Raw genomic sequence first — 16,901 nt, 5'->3', positions numbered from 1 at the left:
TGTGTGAGTTGCTGTGTGTGTGTTTGTGTGAGTTGGTGTGTGTGTGTGTTTTTCAATTATTAAAAATTTTAAAATTTTAATTTATGCTAAAATTGAGATGATATTAAATTTAAATATAATATTAAATAATATTTATTTAATTTTGTTAAATTTTAAAATAAGAAGAAAGGAAAATGAAATGGAATGACCATTCCTTAGCTAAATGGATGGAATGGGTATTCCCATGTGGAATGGAATGACCATTCCTAATGGAATGGTGATTCCTAAGGAAAAAATTTACCAAGCAAAGGAATGGAATGGAGGTAGGAATATCATTCCATTCCCTCATTCCATTCCATCATACCAAGCATGGCCTAATAGGTTTTCCAAAACACAAGGCAAGTTCATGTGATATTGGATCACTTCACTTCGCCCAATTTAAGTTGTATGTTTACTTTGACAAACAAAGCTCGAAACAAGAAATGGACAAAGAACACGAGCTCAGTTACTCACAAATGTGGACTGCAAGCCCTAATCTAAACCTAATTTTTCAAAATCAATCCATATGTTTCTCACAGCAGCAATCTTGGGCCAATCTACTCCATCCTTGCGACACCTCTCGTTTATTCCTGGGCAGCATCTTATTATTAGAGAATCAAGCGAATCAGGCAATGACCCTTCCGTCAAAGAAATCAGTTGCTTGCAATGACTTATTTCCAAGCGCTCAAGAGAGGAGAGCTGCGACAATGGAAGAAGACGAAGTTCCGGGCAATATCTTATGGAAACTTGGGCAAGGCAGGGGAAATCACCATCCTCAACTCCTGTCCATTCTTCAAGGGCAGACATGCCCTCAAGAGTCAATTCCTCCAGCCTTGGAAATGCATTAACCACTGTAGTTACAATATTCCTGCAGAACAGTATGCTGATGTTCCTCACATTTTCCATGTGGAAAATGTTGAGAATCTTGAGAGACGGAAGCTCCCCAATGGAGGGCAGGATAGCACAATTTATACACTTGTACAGAGTCATGGTCACAAGATCGGTATAGAATGGGTTGCTCATCCAGCTCGGAAATCTTGATCCACCATAAAATGACAGCAATAACTCTTTCAGGTGAAAATGTGGTTGCAGGGATTCTAATATTTCAGCTGTATCCTGGGAGTCGGCATCTCCAAAATCATTCCATCGTAACTCCAGCTTGTCGATATATGTTTTATGCAATAGTACAGCTTCCCTTGCTTCCTCTGCACCAGAGACATTTTCAAGCATTGATATAGAAAAAGACCCTGAAATCTCATTCATGTTTTTCAGCTCTCCTATGCCGCATCCATCATTCTTTTTCCCCACAATAAATGCTTGTAAAGTTTGAAGCTTTACTAGATTTCCCATCCCTCCAGGCATGGACTTCAATTGACTAATAATGTCGAGGTCTAGATGGCGAAGTTCAACTAACTTCCCCAATCCTCTTGGTAAAGCAGAAAGTCCAACACAATATTTCAGATTTAGTGTTTGGAGACGGTGGAGGCGATCAACTGATTCAGGCAGCCGCTGGATTGGAGTCCCAGACATGTCAAGATATCGCAGTGATTCCAACTTTCCAATTGAACCTGGGACCTCTGCTATATGAGTGCGACTCAAATCCAACGTTCTTAAAAGCTTTAAACCCAAAAAGAAGTCGCTTGGAAGTTGGCCAGTGACAGCACAACGATCCCCAAGCACAACAAGCGTATGCAATTGTTTGAAATTTTTCAGAGCATCAGAAAAGCTTCGATCAAGCGTCTTACACTTCCATGTCAGATGCAATGCTCCGCTGTCGATCTCATTCATATTACTTGGAGTGATCCTCAAATAGTTACCTTGTTTAAGGAGTCCATCCGGCACTTGAGATGTATTAACCTTGTACATCGTCTGCCTGAGAATATTATCAAACTTGGAAGGTACAATGACTTCCCTCTGGATCAAAGCATCAAAATACATGTTACCTACATCCTCCATTCTTTTAGTCGCTCCCAATTCAAAGCATTCTTCAGCTATCCACATCCTTACCAATTTATCCTTTTCGAATTCACAATCTGGAAGAAACAGATTGCAATGTTCAATGCAGCTTTCAGGAACTTCATGAGTAGTTGAATCTTTTGGAGTTTCCAGATTATATACTCTATCCTCATCCTCAGTAGAAATTCTGGGTTTTTTCCTTACAGGACTCGTCAGTTGCTCTCTTAGATTAAATAGATCCTTCTGCAAAGTGCACTAATAATATTATCCATAGTTGAACAAACAAGAGGCACGGCCACAGAAACTCAACCGAAACAAGAAATGAAGATTGTCCATAAAACAAAGGTATCCAACATTTCAGCTATTGCAAAGATTAGTTTAAGGGACTATAACTCTCTAAACTGCTAGTTAAATGCATGAAAATTGTCTCTTCTGATATCTTCCCGGACTTTTGATAATATGCCATTCTGAAATTTATTGATAATGCACACAAACAGGTTCAACTGAAGATCTATTTATTTCAATATAAGATTGGTGTAGCAATCTGACCAGTGTTAAGAGAAGCAAAATTGAATATAGTTGAATTACATTGACAATAAAGACTAGTAATTCTAACCTCTTCGATTATTGATGGAAGTTGAATCTCTTTGTTCAATTGAAGCTCTTTCTTGTGTGAAAGCTGATCAAAGAAGGGATGGTGAACAAGTTGTTCAGCCGTCCATCTCTTCAAAACATCTGCCTGCATACAAGCTGAGAGAAACCTCAGCAGCTCCGTCGATGGCTGTTTCTGAACATCTTCACTTTCACTCAATCTGCCAGACAATTTGCCCAATTTGAGAATACACAACCCCACACTCCATACATCCCAAGAGAATTCATCATGTATTGCTCCAATTTCAGGAGAAAACGGCGTCGTGTTAGACAAAGTCTTCCCTAAATACAAGAGCTTGACTTGGCCGTTAAGATCAACGAAGATATTGGCGAGTTTGATATCCCCATGCCGGATTCTCTTCCGGTGAAGGAAATTCAACCCCGAGAGAAGTTGGTAAGCGAAAGTAAGCAGATCGAATTCACAAGTGACGCTGGAAAATCCGCGATCCAAGGGCTCGAGGAGGAGGAAACTCACACCGGCATCACCAAAAACGACGTCGTAGCATTTGACGAGGTTGGGATGATCCAATTCCTTGAGGATCTGGACATCGGCGCTGATTTGTTGGCGTTGGGAGGAATCATCGCGGAATTCCTTCAAGGCGTAGGTGAGGCCGGTGTGCCGATTGACAACTCTGTAGACCTTGCCGGTGCCGGATGCTTCAATTGTTGATTTCAAGTCCAAATCAGGTAAGTTAGGCACCGTCTTGTTCCAATTTCGATCCGTCCCCAATCGGTGCAATCTTAGGGTTGCCACGACGGCGTGCTTCACCACTCTCCATCTGGATATGTATCGTGAGTTTTCCTGCCAAGCACTAGATTGAAGTAGACCTTCACTTGAAAATGGAAAAGAAAAAGCTTCAAAAAACGAGTATGGAGAAGAAGAAGCTGAAGGTGCAGAAGAAATGGTCTTGGTTTGAGGAGGCCTTGAAGGGCGACGGAGGATAGAGCCACAACCGCCACATCGATTAATAGAGAAATCTGTCACCTCCGGCAGTATTTTCTCACACTTGGGACAACGAACTAAACCAACTTTATCGGTTTCAGACATTATCTATCTCTCTACAAAATAAATTGGGGGAAGAATAACATGGAAACTAAACAACACTAATAAATATTGGTGTGTGCAGAGTTCTTATTTGACTATTCATATCAAAATTTGCAATTGTACAATATAGGTGAGTCCAGTTAATCTTATGATTCTTTGATTGTTTGGTGGCTTTTTGTCAGAAATCATAGTTTTGTTTAACTTCTGATTGATTGGGGAGCTACGAAAACATGTTTGGTTGAAAATGCCCTGAATTTATGTCTAGTACTCGCACCGTCCCTCTATAGTAGACACGTTTATTTTCGTCATGAGATTTAAGAAAAATTATATTAAATGAGTAAAATAAAATGAGAATAAAGTAGAAATGAAGAAGGTAGAGAGAGTAAAGCATTTTTTGCCAAAAAAAAAAAATTACTTAGCTATAGTGAGACAACCGAAAAAGGAATACAATTCAGCTACAGAGGGACGGAGGGAGTACAACTTTGTTCCCAATGAACTCTATTTTGGGGCATATTTTTCACCCCACTCCCACCCTCACAAATTCACCAACTGAACAAGGAAAAATTTTATTTCCACGGAAGAGGGTACGTGCGAGGTCTGCGGCTGCAAAGCAACACTGTCCGAAGACTCATAATCATCCCCGCTATTAATTCTTAGGGAAATTGGTCTCTAAAATCATGAACTTTACCTAAAATTTGGTATTTCCCATAAACTTTGAAATTGGTATATAATATCACGAACTTTGCATTTTGTTTGGTATTTCCCAAACTCACTCAAATAAGATATTTTCATCAAAATCTTATTTAACGTAGGCAACCGTGATATGTTTTATAATATTTTGAACCACTTTTTAAGTTCATAACATGTAGGATAAAAAGTTACGTTGAAAATCACGTTGATTTAATTGTGTGAAGTATGATGAAAAAGCCTCGTAAGTTAGTCAAATATAGTAATAGACATGCCGTGGGAAATACCAAACAAAATGCAAAGTTCGTGATATTATATACCAATTTCAAAGTTCATGGGAAATACCAAATTTTAGACAAAGTTCATGATTTTAGAGACCAATTTCCCTAATTCTTATCAATTTGCTTTCAGAATATTAGCATGGCCTTGGCGCGCTGCAAAGTGTTACGCGTTTTAGCCATTGGATTTTTGTCTCGGGTGAGTCAAGGATCCTTTGCGAGCAACTCCTTTACAACCGGCTAGATGTCAGTTTGTCGCGCTGCAGATGCAGTTCCACATATATGAGACGAGTTGCATTTGATTAACCAACCATTCGTACAATATTTGTAGAAGATGCAGTTTGTGTAAGTCGGCTTTAGAACGAGAAATACTAACATTTATCCTCGCAAAGATCCAGATAATGACACTTACTAAACTAGATATATTGATTAGGAAATTGTAGTTTATCAAGACCTTGGTCTTTCAGTAGATAGCATAAAGACTTGTCTTGTTGTACATCAATGTCATCTTATTTCGTTAAGATTTGGAAATATACGGCCATCTTATTTCATTAAGGTTTGGATATATATGGACTGATATTGCAACCTTTCATGATAGGTAGTCAAAATCTATTTGGGTTGTACTGTTTTTCCTTTGTTCAGAACTGACCGTGTTACATTAAAGTGAACTTCGCCCACAACCGGTCTACTAAAATAAAGACTTGGACTTGTTTCGTTTCTTATATATTTAAATATATAAAAACAATCATTAAATATAAAATCATAACACCATTACGACAAATTAATCTATTTTATTCCATAGGATATAAAATAAAAACTTTTATTATATCCCATCACTCGAAAGATGACGTAAAATATACAAAACTCTAACAAAAGCACGTTTAAGCTAAAATGTAAAAAATGAGTTTAAAATGCAAAAGTTCATAGTATTCAAATTTAATATACCATTAACCTCGTGATAAACAAATATGTTCATCCATAAAATAAACCAAACTGTCTCACAAATTTTAATTTTGAGCATATTCTAAAGGAAAATGATTTTTTTTAATATTATGACATTACCATGTAATAGAGATTATATTAATTTTACTTTACATTTCATTATTTATTAAATTTATATTTTGTATATGTACATTTTTACCTTTGTATTTATACGTGGAAGTAGTATTGCTTAAGATCTTAATAAGGTTAACTTGATTATGAAAAATACTCCTCGTCCCATAATAGGAGTGTAAAGAATAGTGAATTGGAAAGTTAATGGAATATGAGATTACTTTTTTATATTGGTTTTATAATAAAATGTGAGTGAAGTGAATTAGTGGAATGTAGGAACTACATATCATTTATGATAAAAAAAATAAAGTGTTGACTCTTATTGTGAGATGAACAAAAATGGCAAAGTGTGACTCTTATTGTGGGACTAAAAGAGTATATGCGAAAGGAATTGCAACCCATAATTTTTAAGCCATACTTTTAAGTTTGACATTTTTTTTCGTATATTCCTTCAATTTTTTTATAATGTTCTGAAATTAAAGAAAGTAAAGGATAAGAAAATGTTTATCAATTTTACTAATTTTATATTAAAAATGAAAAATATAATACTTATTAAAAATGAAAAATATATGAAAGAATTGCGACCCTAAAATTTTGAATGATTTAATAATTTTATCATTTTAATTATGGACAATTTTTTTCATTTCTCTCTCATACTTTATGTATTAATTTTTGAAACGTTATAGCTAACCTAAATAAAAAGATAATCATACAGATACATATTCAACTCGTTTGTTTTATATTTTAAAGCTACAATATTAATATTTTTTACGTTTTCTTTCTAGAATATTACAGTTCTTATTCACTTTACTATAACATACAGAAAATTAAAATTTGATATGTAGTACTATATTATACTTATTCATTTTATGATTATGATTTTCATATTTTAAGATTTTGACTTTTATTTCTTTTTTTTTAAATATTAATTTTTATTTGGAATGCTATTTTGTTTTTTCAGAATGCTATAGTTAAACATTAATAAAAAATAATCACATATTTTTTTTTAACTCATCTAATTAATATTTTAAAGCTATATGTTTGATATTTTCTTTTTTATTTATAAAATATTAACAATAGCTCAATCTAGTATTTAACGCAACAAACTAAAATTTGTAGTATATGTTGTTTTAATACCAATTCTATATATAATTTTGATTTTATGAAATTTATCATTTTATCAAAATTATTTATTTACAAAATTTAATTCTTTAAATTCTTAATATGTGGAATGTTACAGTCAAACCTAGACAACACAATAACATGTTCCTAACTCATTTATATAATATTTTGAAGATATATAGTACTATTTCATATTTTCTCTATTGCTTTAGAAAATATTAGAATTCTTAGATTTCTTCACTGTATCATGAAACAATTTAAATTTGATATACGATATAGCAGTGATAATAAAGTTCAAGGCTACTATTTAAAACTTTTATAAAATTCTAATTTTTGGAACATTACAGTTGCACCAGCATAAAAGAACAATTGTATATATGTTCCTAATTTATCTATATAATATACTCCATATTATAAAGCTGTATATAAAAAAATCTCTTTTGCTTTATAAAAGATTGGATACCTTAGCTCAATTCACCATATCATAAAAGACTTTAAAATTTGATATATTGGTTTTTGATTTAATAATACACCATATACTATTTCGGAACCTATTTCCTACTAACAATACTTTAATTATTTTTACTTTCTATCTCTCTCATACTTTACCAATTTTATTAAAACCCATGTCGATATCAATATTAATAGGGTTGGATCTTCTGTTAGCCGATTCTTAGTTAACCAACTAACCTAACAAAATTTAATCAGTTATTAACGGACCGATAACCGAAAATTGCAGTTTCGGTTCGGTCACGGTTACTGCTTTCATGTAGAAAACCAATAACTGAACCAAATTAACTGATAAGTAATTAACTTATTAACTTTTACTATTAACTTATAAATTATAATGTATAGACATACTCTTATACACTCTTATTGCATAAATTGCATAAATGCACACTTATATCAGCTTGGAAGCTACTATATTTTATAGGAGCATGACTTCAATTACCTTCCATGGGAAATCGGTGTGGGAAACTACAAAAAATAAATAATAGAAATGCAAATGCATGCTTGGAAACTACTACTTTATTGATGTATTGATGTATTGAAATGCATGCTTGGAAGCAAATCGAATAAGTGAGAAATTTGTAAATTTATTAATCATTGTCCATTGATATATGTAAGTAATAAGGGATAGAGAAATAAGATATAAACTATTATCTTGACATCGTAATAAGGGATGAGAAATAAGATATAAGCTATTATCTTGACATCTCTCGTAACTGTTTCAGTGGAAACATTAATTAAAATTTATCATTAAAATTAAATATATTTATCAAATTATATAAATTGCATATATAATATATATAGAACACTTATTTGAATAAGGAGTAGTCATTTATTTAAAATGCAATATTCTTATATAAAATGTTGGATTTCAAACGTAAGTATGAAAAGCATGCTAATGTAATCCTTGCTTTGTGTGCATTTTGAAAAAAAAATGGAGGCATAAATTTATCCCACATCGAATATGAACAAAATATGGAAAAAGAGTTTAGCTATAAATGGGATTGGGAGTAGATTTTCAAATCCTCCCCCCTATTTAATGTGCTAGCGGGTCTTATTAGCTTGTCAGCCAAGGCATGTTAAAATTTTTATTTCGGTTAAATTTAAATAATCGACTAAAAACTGGTCGGTTAATTTGGTAACCAATTTTATATCGGTTCATTTTTGGTTTTATATATATGCAGATATATTTTTTGGTTAACCAACTTTTTGGTTCGGTTTTTAACCTAACCGACTGAATAACCCGTCCTTGGATGGGGTATATGTGATATGAATAACAATCGGGTTTAAAATTTTAATTTTAAGAATTTCATGGAATAATTTTTATTTTAATTGTTAAACTTTAAAAATTTATATATATCTTTAGATTCTTAATTTTTTTACTGTCGAAACCTCCATGAAAGATAGTAATACAGAATATTATTAAGTAGACTTTAAAAATCAGATATGTCTATAATAACCTTATCAAACAACTAAAAACATGAGATAAAATAAGTTGAAAATTAAAATAACATAGACACATGTTGATTAGAACAATTTTGGATCTTAGGGCATCCATAATATTGGACATAGAATTGCCCAATATCCGCCAACAACCCATTTTTCACCTACCACGGCAACATTTTAAATTTTAGCCCAAACACATACAATAGCGCCGATCCCAAAATCTGCCAACTTATTTCACCAATTTTCATACTCCATTTTGTTATTCTAAATGTCGATTTAGAAAACAAATGACATAGATTAAAATACCAATACGATAGAAGAATAAAGATATTTAAAGATAGAATAATGTAAGTATTTAAAGTAAATAAACACAATCTGGCAGAAAACGCTTGCAATAGTACCGTGGAACCCGCCGCTCGCATGGGCGAGTGCGCTAAGCGCTCCACCATTTTCCCACATGCAATAGAGCCCCAAAAACCGCAGCATGCGACCGGCCGGTTTCCAGGCTCTATTGTGGATACTCTTAAACTAAAACGGAGCAATCACACTTGAACAAAATATTCAAACATTAATTTTTGGAAATTTAATATGCATATGCATGCTATTAATAAAAAGAGTGAATTATATAAATGGTACATGATCTTTCAATTTCGCATATAAATGGTATCTGATCTTTATTTTATATCATTTGTGGTACCTATTAATCAAATTTTTGGTACTTAATGCAATTTTCTCCCTAAAATACCCTCTAAACAAATTCATTTTTCCATTTGTATCACAAAGGATATTTTGGGTATTGACAAAACTAGTACCAAATGTGATATTATTAATCAATATTAATATTATTATTTTGATGTTATAAATTAATAATTAATTTATTTTTAATATCATTTAAATATACTTAATCATAATTATAGTTATAATTATATTTAATTATTATAATAATATTATTGTTATAATAGTAAAAACTAGTAGTAATTAATAAATAATTACTATTATTTTATAATATTAAATTAATAACTAATCAATATAGTTTTAATCAAAATTTAAAATTGTGAATTGTATTTATAGTGATAAAGAGTTGAATATTTTTAGTTAGGTGTTTCACCGTAAAATGAGTATAAATAATTTAATTATAAATATTCAATTGATTCAATTACTCTAAATAATTAATTTAATTAGGTGTTTTGTTATTGATTTATATTATGAATGCAATTAGATGTATGTATAAAACACTAAAAAGAAAGAAGAAAAAAGAAAAAAGAGGAAACATAAACTAAGGAGAAAAAAGAAAGAAGAAATGAAGATAAATACTAAAAAGAAAGAAGAAAATGAATAAAAAAAGAAGAAGAATAAACTAAAGAGAAAAAAAGAAATAAGAAAGGAAGAAAAAAAGTCACATATTTGATTCAATTTAATTGAAATTTTCAAAAATATTCTCCATAACAAAAAAATCATATATTTGGTACCTAGAGTTATTTTTGTAATGGGGTACCAAATACGATATAAAATTAAGATCAGATACTATTTGTGTGCGAAAATGAAAGATCATGTACCATTTATATAATTCACTCTAATAAAAATTACCAGTACTACTATTCAACTTAAATATTTGTATTAAAAATATATTCAACATTTTCCATTACAATAAATTAATATTAAAATTCATGGCTTAGGGAGACGGAAGGATGGAGTTTATCAACATGTAGTTTACACTGATGGTAGGGAATATAAAGTATATGTCATAATTGATATATGGAGTAATTTATTATAGTTAACACAGTTAGGATGCATGACAAAGACCAAATGCATATTATTAGAGATATGCAAAATGATTTTTTACCAACCAAAATACTTCTTTGACATAGATTATCTACAATTTAAAAGTTTACAATATGCCTCATTATGTGTCAAACCTCGGTGTTGCACGGTTCAAGCAATTTCTTCACTCTATATTGATATTACCAACAAATCAAATAAATAGAGTAACAATAAAATCAAACGGGGGTCATAAATCAATTCTATAAAACAATAATTAAAATAATTTTAAATCAATACTTGAAAAACAACGTCACTTCAATTATTATAATTATTAAAAATATAATATAGAGTTCATTGCTTCAAAATATTACATCCATCAAGATAGAATTATAACATCATGAACCAATAACATTATTATTTATAAAAAACTTTTTTATAAATAATATTAATAATAAAATTATAAGTACCATCAACCTCGTATATAATATAGAGTTCATTGCTTCAAAATATTACATCCATCAAGATAGAATTATAACATCATGAACCAATAACATTATTATTTATAAAAAACTTTTTTATAAATAATATTAATAATAAAATTATAAGTACCATCAACCTCGTGGTGGCACATTTATATATTAAAAATATTCGATACTTTAAGTGTATTAATATGATTGATTTAGTGAATTTTAAGAAAGTTTATATAAGTTAAACCAATTCAAGAGTGCAAACCCAAATTGTTATTTTTATGGAACAGAACAAAATGACAGAAGCCATCTACTTTTATGGAAGTGAGAGAGTATTATTTTTAAAATTAAAATGAGTATATAAAAAAAAGTACTCTTATGACAAATTATTACTAGTCCGTAAATTAAGTAAATTCGGGCCGGGTTATACCGTGTGAGGATCCGACTAAAGCGATTTACGGGTCGGTACGGATCCAAATAGGGTGTCAGTATATTGAAAAAATGAAACGGCATTGCGCAATTGATATTTCGCATCTCCTTTTGCTGCAGTCGGTTCAGCTGAAACGGAACAGGTTAACTCTAATTTCCCCATTTTGTCGTCAAAACCCTAGGGCTATGCATCTCCGCATTTAGTCCATTCATGTTAGTTTTTTGTTTTAATCTAATCTCTGGATTACATCATTTAATTTTCTTAATCGTCGATGAAATGCGTGTTTTTCTTTGTATTTCATTTCTCGCACCATTCAATCGTTCCGAGTAAAGAGGAGAAATAATTTTACTCAGTTTCTTCGATTTAAACTATAGGTTGTTGTTGCTGGTTAATATTTGTATGTAATATGTTTAAGTGAAGTAACATGTTTTCCTGTTTATTTTGGTATTTCAGTAGGTTTCATGTTTATTATAACTTGCTGGTTCGTTTATTTGCATTTTCAGCTTTGGGGATAGTGAAGATGGATGACGATTTGGAGATTCAAAGGTTGAAAGAGGAAAGGCAAAAAATGGAGAAGGACCTTGCTGCACTCACTTCTCTAACCTTTGACACTGATCTCTATAGTTCAAACAAGTTTGAAGGCTATGAACAATCTATAGCTGTGAACGAGGACGATGATAATGCAGATCCAGCTGAGAATGAGATTGCTCGAAAGATGGCTTCATTTACTGCTCCAAAGCAATATTATAAGGAGACTCTGAGGTCTGGGGAGGAGGATGAGATGTCTGGGTTCAAGCAGCCAGGCAAGATTATTGACCGTGAAGATGATTATAGGAGGAGAAGGTTGAATAGGATTATATCCCCAGAGAGAAATGATCCTTTCCAGGACAAGACCCCTGGTCCTGAAGTGAGGACTTATGTTGATGTGATGAAGGAAGAAGCGCTGAAGCGTAAGGAAGAGGAGGTGAGGAGGGAGATAGCAAAAAGAAAGAAGGAAGAGGAGGAGAACAAGGAGAAGGAGAAAGATGTTGAGAAGCCAAAGAAGAGGAATAGATGGGATATGTCCCAAGATGAGAATGCTGGTGGTACAAAGAAATCTAAGGCAGCATCTGACTGGGATATGCCTGACTCAACTCCTGGAATTGGGAGGTGGGATGCAACACCGACTCCTGGGAGGATTGGGGATGCAACACCCTCGCTCTCTAGGAAAAATAGATGGGATGAGACTCCAACCCCTGGACGCCTTAATGATTCTGAATCAACTCCTGCTGGAGGTGTTACACCTGGAGCAACACCTGCAGGAATGGCTTGGGATGCCACACCTAAGCTGGGAGGGCTAGCCACTCCGACCCCAAAACGGCAGAGATCCAGGTGGGATGAGACTCCAGCCACTATGGGTAGTGCTACTCCTGGCGCAACACCTGCTGCGGCATATACCCCTGGTGTCACTCCTTTTGGGGCTGTTGACATGGCTACACCCACACCAAATGCTCTTATGCGAAGCGCGATGACTCCTGAACAATATAATCTCTTAAGGTGGGAGAAGGACATTGAGGAAAGGAATAGGCCACTGACTGATGAGGAGCTGGATTCAATGTTTCCAGAAGAAGGGTATAAGATTTTGGAACCCCCTGCCTCCTATGTTCCTATCAGAACCCCTGCTAGGAAACTTCTTGCTACACCGACTCCCATGGGAACACCTCTTTATAACATTCCAGAAGAGAATCGAGGACAGCAATTTGATGTTCCTAAAGAGTTGCCTGGTGGTTTGCCATTTATGAAACCAGAAGATTATCAGTACTTTGGCTCGCTGCTGAACGAAGAAAATGAAGAAGAGCTGTCTCCGGAAGAGCAGAAGGAGCGTAAGATCATGAAACTCTTGCTAAAAGTTAAAAATGGCACTCCTCCACAGAGGAAGACTGCTCTGAGACAGCTTACAGATAAGGCAAGGGAATTGGGTGCTGGGCCTCTGTTCAACCGTATTCTGCCACTGCTTATGCAGCCCACACTGGAAGATCAAGAGAGACACTTGCTGGTAAAAGTTATTGATAGGGTGCTCTACAAGTTAGATGAACTGGTTCGTCCATATGTCCACAAAATTTTAGTGGTTATTGAGCCTTTGTTGATTGATGAAGATTACTATGCTCGTGTAGAAGGTAGAGAAATCATCTCAAATCTGAGCAAGGCAGCTGGGTTGGCCACTATGATTGCTGCAATGCGTCCAGATATTGATAACATAGATGAGTATGTTAGAAACACCACTGCTAGAGCTTTTAGTGTCGTTGCCTCTGCCCTTGGGATTCCTGCTCTGTTGCCATTCTTGAAAGCTGTCTGTCAGAGTAAGAAGTCATGGCAAGCGCGGCACACTGGTATCAAGATTGTGCAGCAGATCGCTATTTTAATAGGCTGTGCAGTACTTCCTCACTTGAGATCCCTTGTTGAGATCATTGAGCATGGGCTTAATGATGAAAATCAGAAAGTCAGAACAATTACAGCTCTTTCTCTGGCTGCTCTTGCTGAGGCTGCTGCTCCATATGGTATTGAAAGCTTTGACTCTGTGTTGAAGCCTCTTTGGAAGGGTATAAGATCTCATCGTGGGAAAGTACTTGCAGCTTTCCTTAAGGCGATTGGTTTCATCATACCACTCATGGATGCTATATATGCTAGCTACTATACAAAGGAAGTCATGGTTATTCTGATTCGTGAATTCCAGTCTCCGGATGAAGAAATGAAGAAGATTGTGCTGAAAGTGGTGAAGCAATGTGTGAGTACGGAAGGTGTTGAGGCAGAATACATCAGAAATGATATCCTTCCTGAATTCTTCCGCAATTTTTGGGTCCGGAGGATGGCCTTGGATAGAAGAAATTATAAGCAACTTGTGGAGACGACGGTTGAGATAGCTAACAAAGTTGGGGTTGCTGATATAGTTGGAAGGATTGTTGAAGACCTGAAAGACGAAAGTGAGCCTTATAGAAGGATGGTAATGGAGACAATTGAGAAGGTGGTTGCCAACTTGGGGGCATCTGATATTGATGCTCGCTTGGAGGAGCTATTAATCGATGGTATTCTTTATGCATTCCAAGAACAAACTAGTGATGATGCCAATGTTATGCTCAACGGTTTCGGCGCTGTTGTGAACTCCCTTGGCCAGAGAGTGAAGCCATATCTTCCCCAAATATGCGGTACCATAAAATGGCGTCTTAACAATAAGAGTGCAAAAGTGAGACAACAAGCAGCAGATCTTATATCTAGGATTGCTGTGGTTATGAAACAGTGTGGAGAAGAACAACTGATGGGGCATCTTGGCGTCGTGTTGTACGAGTATCTGGGGGAGGAATATCCAGAGGTTTTGGGTTCAATATTGGGTGCTCTCAAGGCTATTGTCAATGTTATTGGTATGACTAAGATGACTCCACCTATCAAAGATTTGCTTCCTCGGCTGACTCCTATATTGAAGAATCGTCATGAGAAAGTCCAAGAAAACTGTATTGATCTCGTTGGAAGAATTGCTGATCGTGGTGCTGAATTTGTTCCTGCAAGGGAGTGGATGAGGATATGCTTCGAGCTCCTGGAGATGCTCAAAGCACACAAGAAGGGTATCCGCAGAGCAACAGTCAACACTTTCGGTTACATTGCTAAGGCCATTGGGCCGCAAGATGTTCTCGCAACATTGCTGAACAACCTCAAGGTTCAGGAACGTCAAAATCGTGTGTGCACGACTGTGGCCATAGCAATTGTTGCAGAAACATGCTCACCGTTCACGGTCCTTCCCGCATTGATGAACGAATACCGCGTCCCTGAGCTGAACGTGCAGAATGGTGTCTTGAAATCGCTGTCTTTCCTGTTTGAATACATCGGTGAAATGGGAAAAGACTACATATACGCAGTGACTCCCCTGCTGGAGGATGCACTCATGGACAGGGATCTAGTTCATCGGCAAACGGCAGCATCAGCTGTGAAGCACATGGCTCTTGGTGTTGCAGGCCTTGGATGCGAGGATGCTCTTGTCCACCTCATGAACTATGTATGGCCAAACATTTTTGAGACGTCGCCGCATGTGATAAATGCTGTCATGGAAGCTATCGAAGGCATGAGGGTGGCATTGGGTGCTGCCGTTGTGCTAAACTACTGTCTGCAGGGGCTGTTCCATCCAGCAAGGAAGGTTAGAGAAGTGTACTGGAAGATCTACAATTCGCTATACATCGGTGCTCAAGATGCGCTCGTTGCTTCGTATCCCGTACTCGAGGATGAGGACAGCAATGTATTCTCTAGGCCTGAACTGCATATGTTTGTCTGATGCTAGGTGACATAATATTACCAAGATTTGCCACTTTTCTTTTGATTATTACATGTATTTGAATGGTTAAAATTGTCTGCTCGCACATATTAGGATATGTGGAACTAGTTTGCTCGCATGAATGAATTGTTAGAATTATGTTCTGCAGTTTTTGAGGCAATGTGTTTAACTGGTTGATTGCTGCAGTTTGTGACGCAAGTCAGCACAGTAATAATATAGAGATCTATTTACATCATCAATTCATCATCTGAATTAACTCTGCAAGGTTGGGATCACAAAATCATTATCTTTCGCTCCATTCTGATGTTGAGGAACTTCTCTTTCTTCATCATCTTCTCTTTCTTCATCTTGGTCTTTCAGTTTCCTAGTATGACGAGAACCCAACAACATAATCACCAACATGAAGAACGAGAAGTTCATCAACATCAAAATGGAACACCACCTGTTAACGTCATCTTCTGCATCTCTCTAATGGGTCCCACTTTATTAGAGAAAAAAGAGTTTCTAAAATTAGAAACTTCATACTCCCACCGTCCCAAGATATTAGACCAACTTTCCTTTTTGGGATGTCCCAACATAATAGACTCATTTCCTTTTTTAGCAAAAAGCATCTATCTTATTTTATTCTCTACCTACTTTTTTATCTCTTCCCTCCCCTACTTTTTTCCTCTCTCATACTTTACTCTCTCCACTTTAACTATTTAAATATTAATTCCTTAAATCATGTGCCCAAAAGAAGTGAGTCTAATACTCCGGGACGGAGGGAGTATATTTTTTGGAACAAACTAAAAAGGAAAGAATGCATATTCTTATGAGACAAACACAATATTAAAAATGTATATAATCTAATTACTTTTAAAAAAAGAAATATACTACCATTCTAAAAAGTAACAAATTCCAAAAAAAAAAGATATACTCCATAAATATAGAAAGGTTAATTATTTCTAAAATAAAAAAAAAGTACAAAATGCATTCTAAAACATAAAGTATAATACCTCTCAAATCTCAATTACATTCTCCATTGGAGAATGGATTTTCATGAAAAGAAGACAAATATGGTAATTATAAGATTTTAAAGATACTTTTTTAAAATTGGAAAATGTATAATACCTTTTCAAATACCTTCCGCTTGAAGAATGATTTTTCATGAAAATAAGACAAATATGGTAGTTATAAGACT

General features: G+C 34.7%; 2 protein-coding genes across 3 annotated transcripts; one reads left to right on the top strand and one right to left on the bottom strand.

The window, feature by feature from the left end:
* Window positions 1-382: 382 nt before the first annotated feature.
* Window positions 383-3,857, bottom strand: LOC125189132 (putative disease resistance protein At3g14460). Its single transcript, XM_048086366.2, has 2 exons — window positions 2,591-3,857; window positions 383-2,217 (listed from the first exon to the last, which is right to left on the bottom strand). The coding sequence occupies exons 1-2, from the start codon at window positions 3,671-3,673 to the stop codon at window positions 511-513; spliced, it is 2,790 nt and encodes a 929-aa protein (XP_047942323.1). The 5' UTR covers window positions 3,674-3,857; the 3' UTR covers window positions 383-510.
* A 7,645-nt stretch (window positions 3,858-11,502) lies between these two features.
* On the top strand, window positions 11,503-15,868 carry LOC125187807 (uncharacterized). 2 transcript variants are annotated; one of them, XM_048084450.2, is made up of 2 exons: window positions 11,503-11,566; window positions 11,928-15,868. In XM_048084450.2, exon 2 carries the CDS (start codon window positions 11,945-11,947, stop codon window positions 15,719-15,721), a length of 3,777 nt encoding a protein of 1,258 aa, XP_047940407.1. In that variant the 5' UTR covers window positions 11,503-11,566; window positions 11,928-11,944; the 3' UTR covers window positions 15,722-15,868. The 2 variants fall into 2 exon arrangements, with proteins under 2 accessions (XP_047940407.1, XP_088914979.1); XM_089058853.1 differs by lacking the exon at window positions 11,503-11,566 and adding an exon at window positions 11,586-11,636.
* The last annotated feature ends 1,033 nt before the right edge of the window (window positions 15,869-16,901 follow it).

This window comes from Salvia hispanica, chromosome 5 (assembly GCF_029641045.1).
Source record: "Salvia hispanica isolate PSC_SH4W2 chromosome 5, Shi_PSC_v1, whole genome shotgun sequence".
Lineage (NCBI taxonomy): Eukaryota > Viridiplantae > Streptophyta > Magnoliopsida > Lamiales > Lamiaceae > Salvia > Salvia hispanica.
This window is presented reverse-complemented; position numbering and strand designations above follow the sequence as displayed.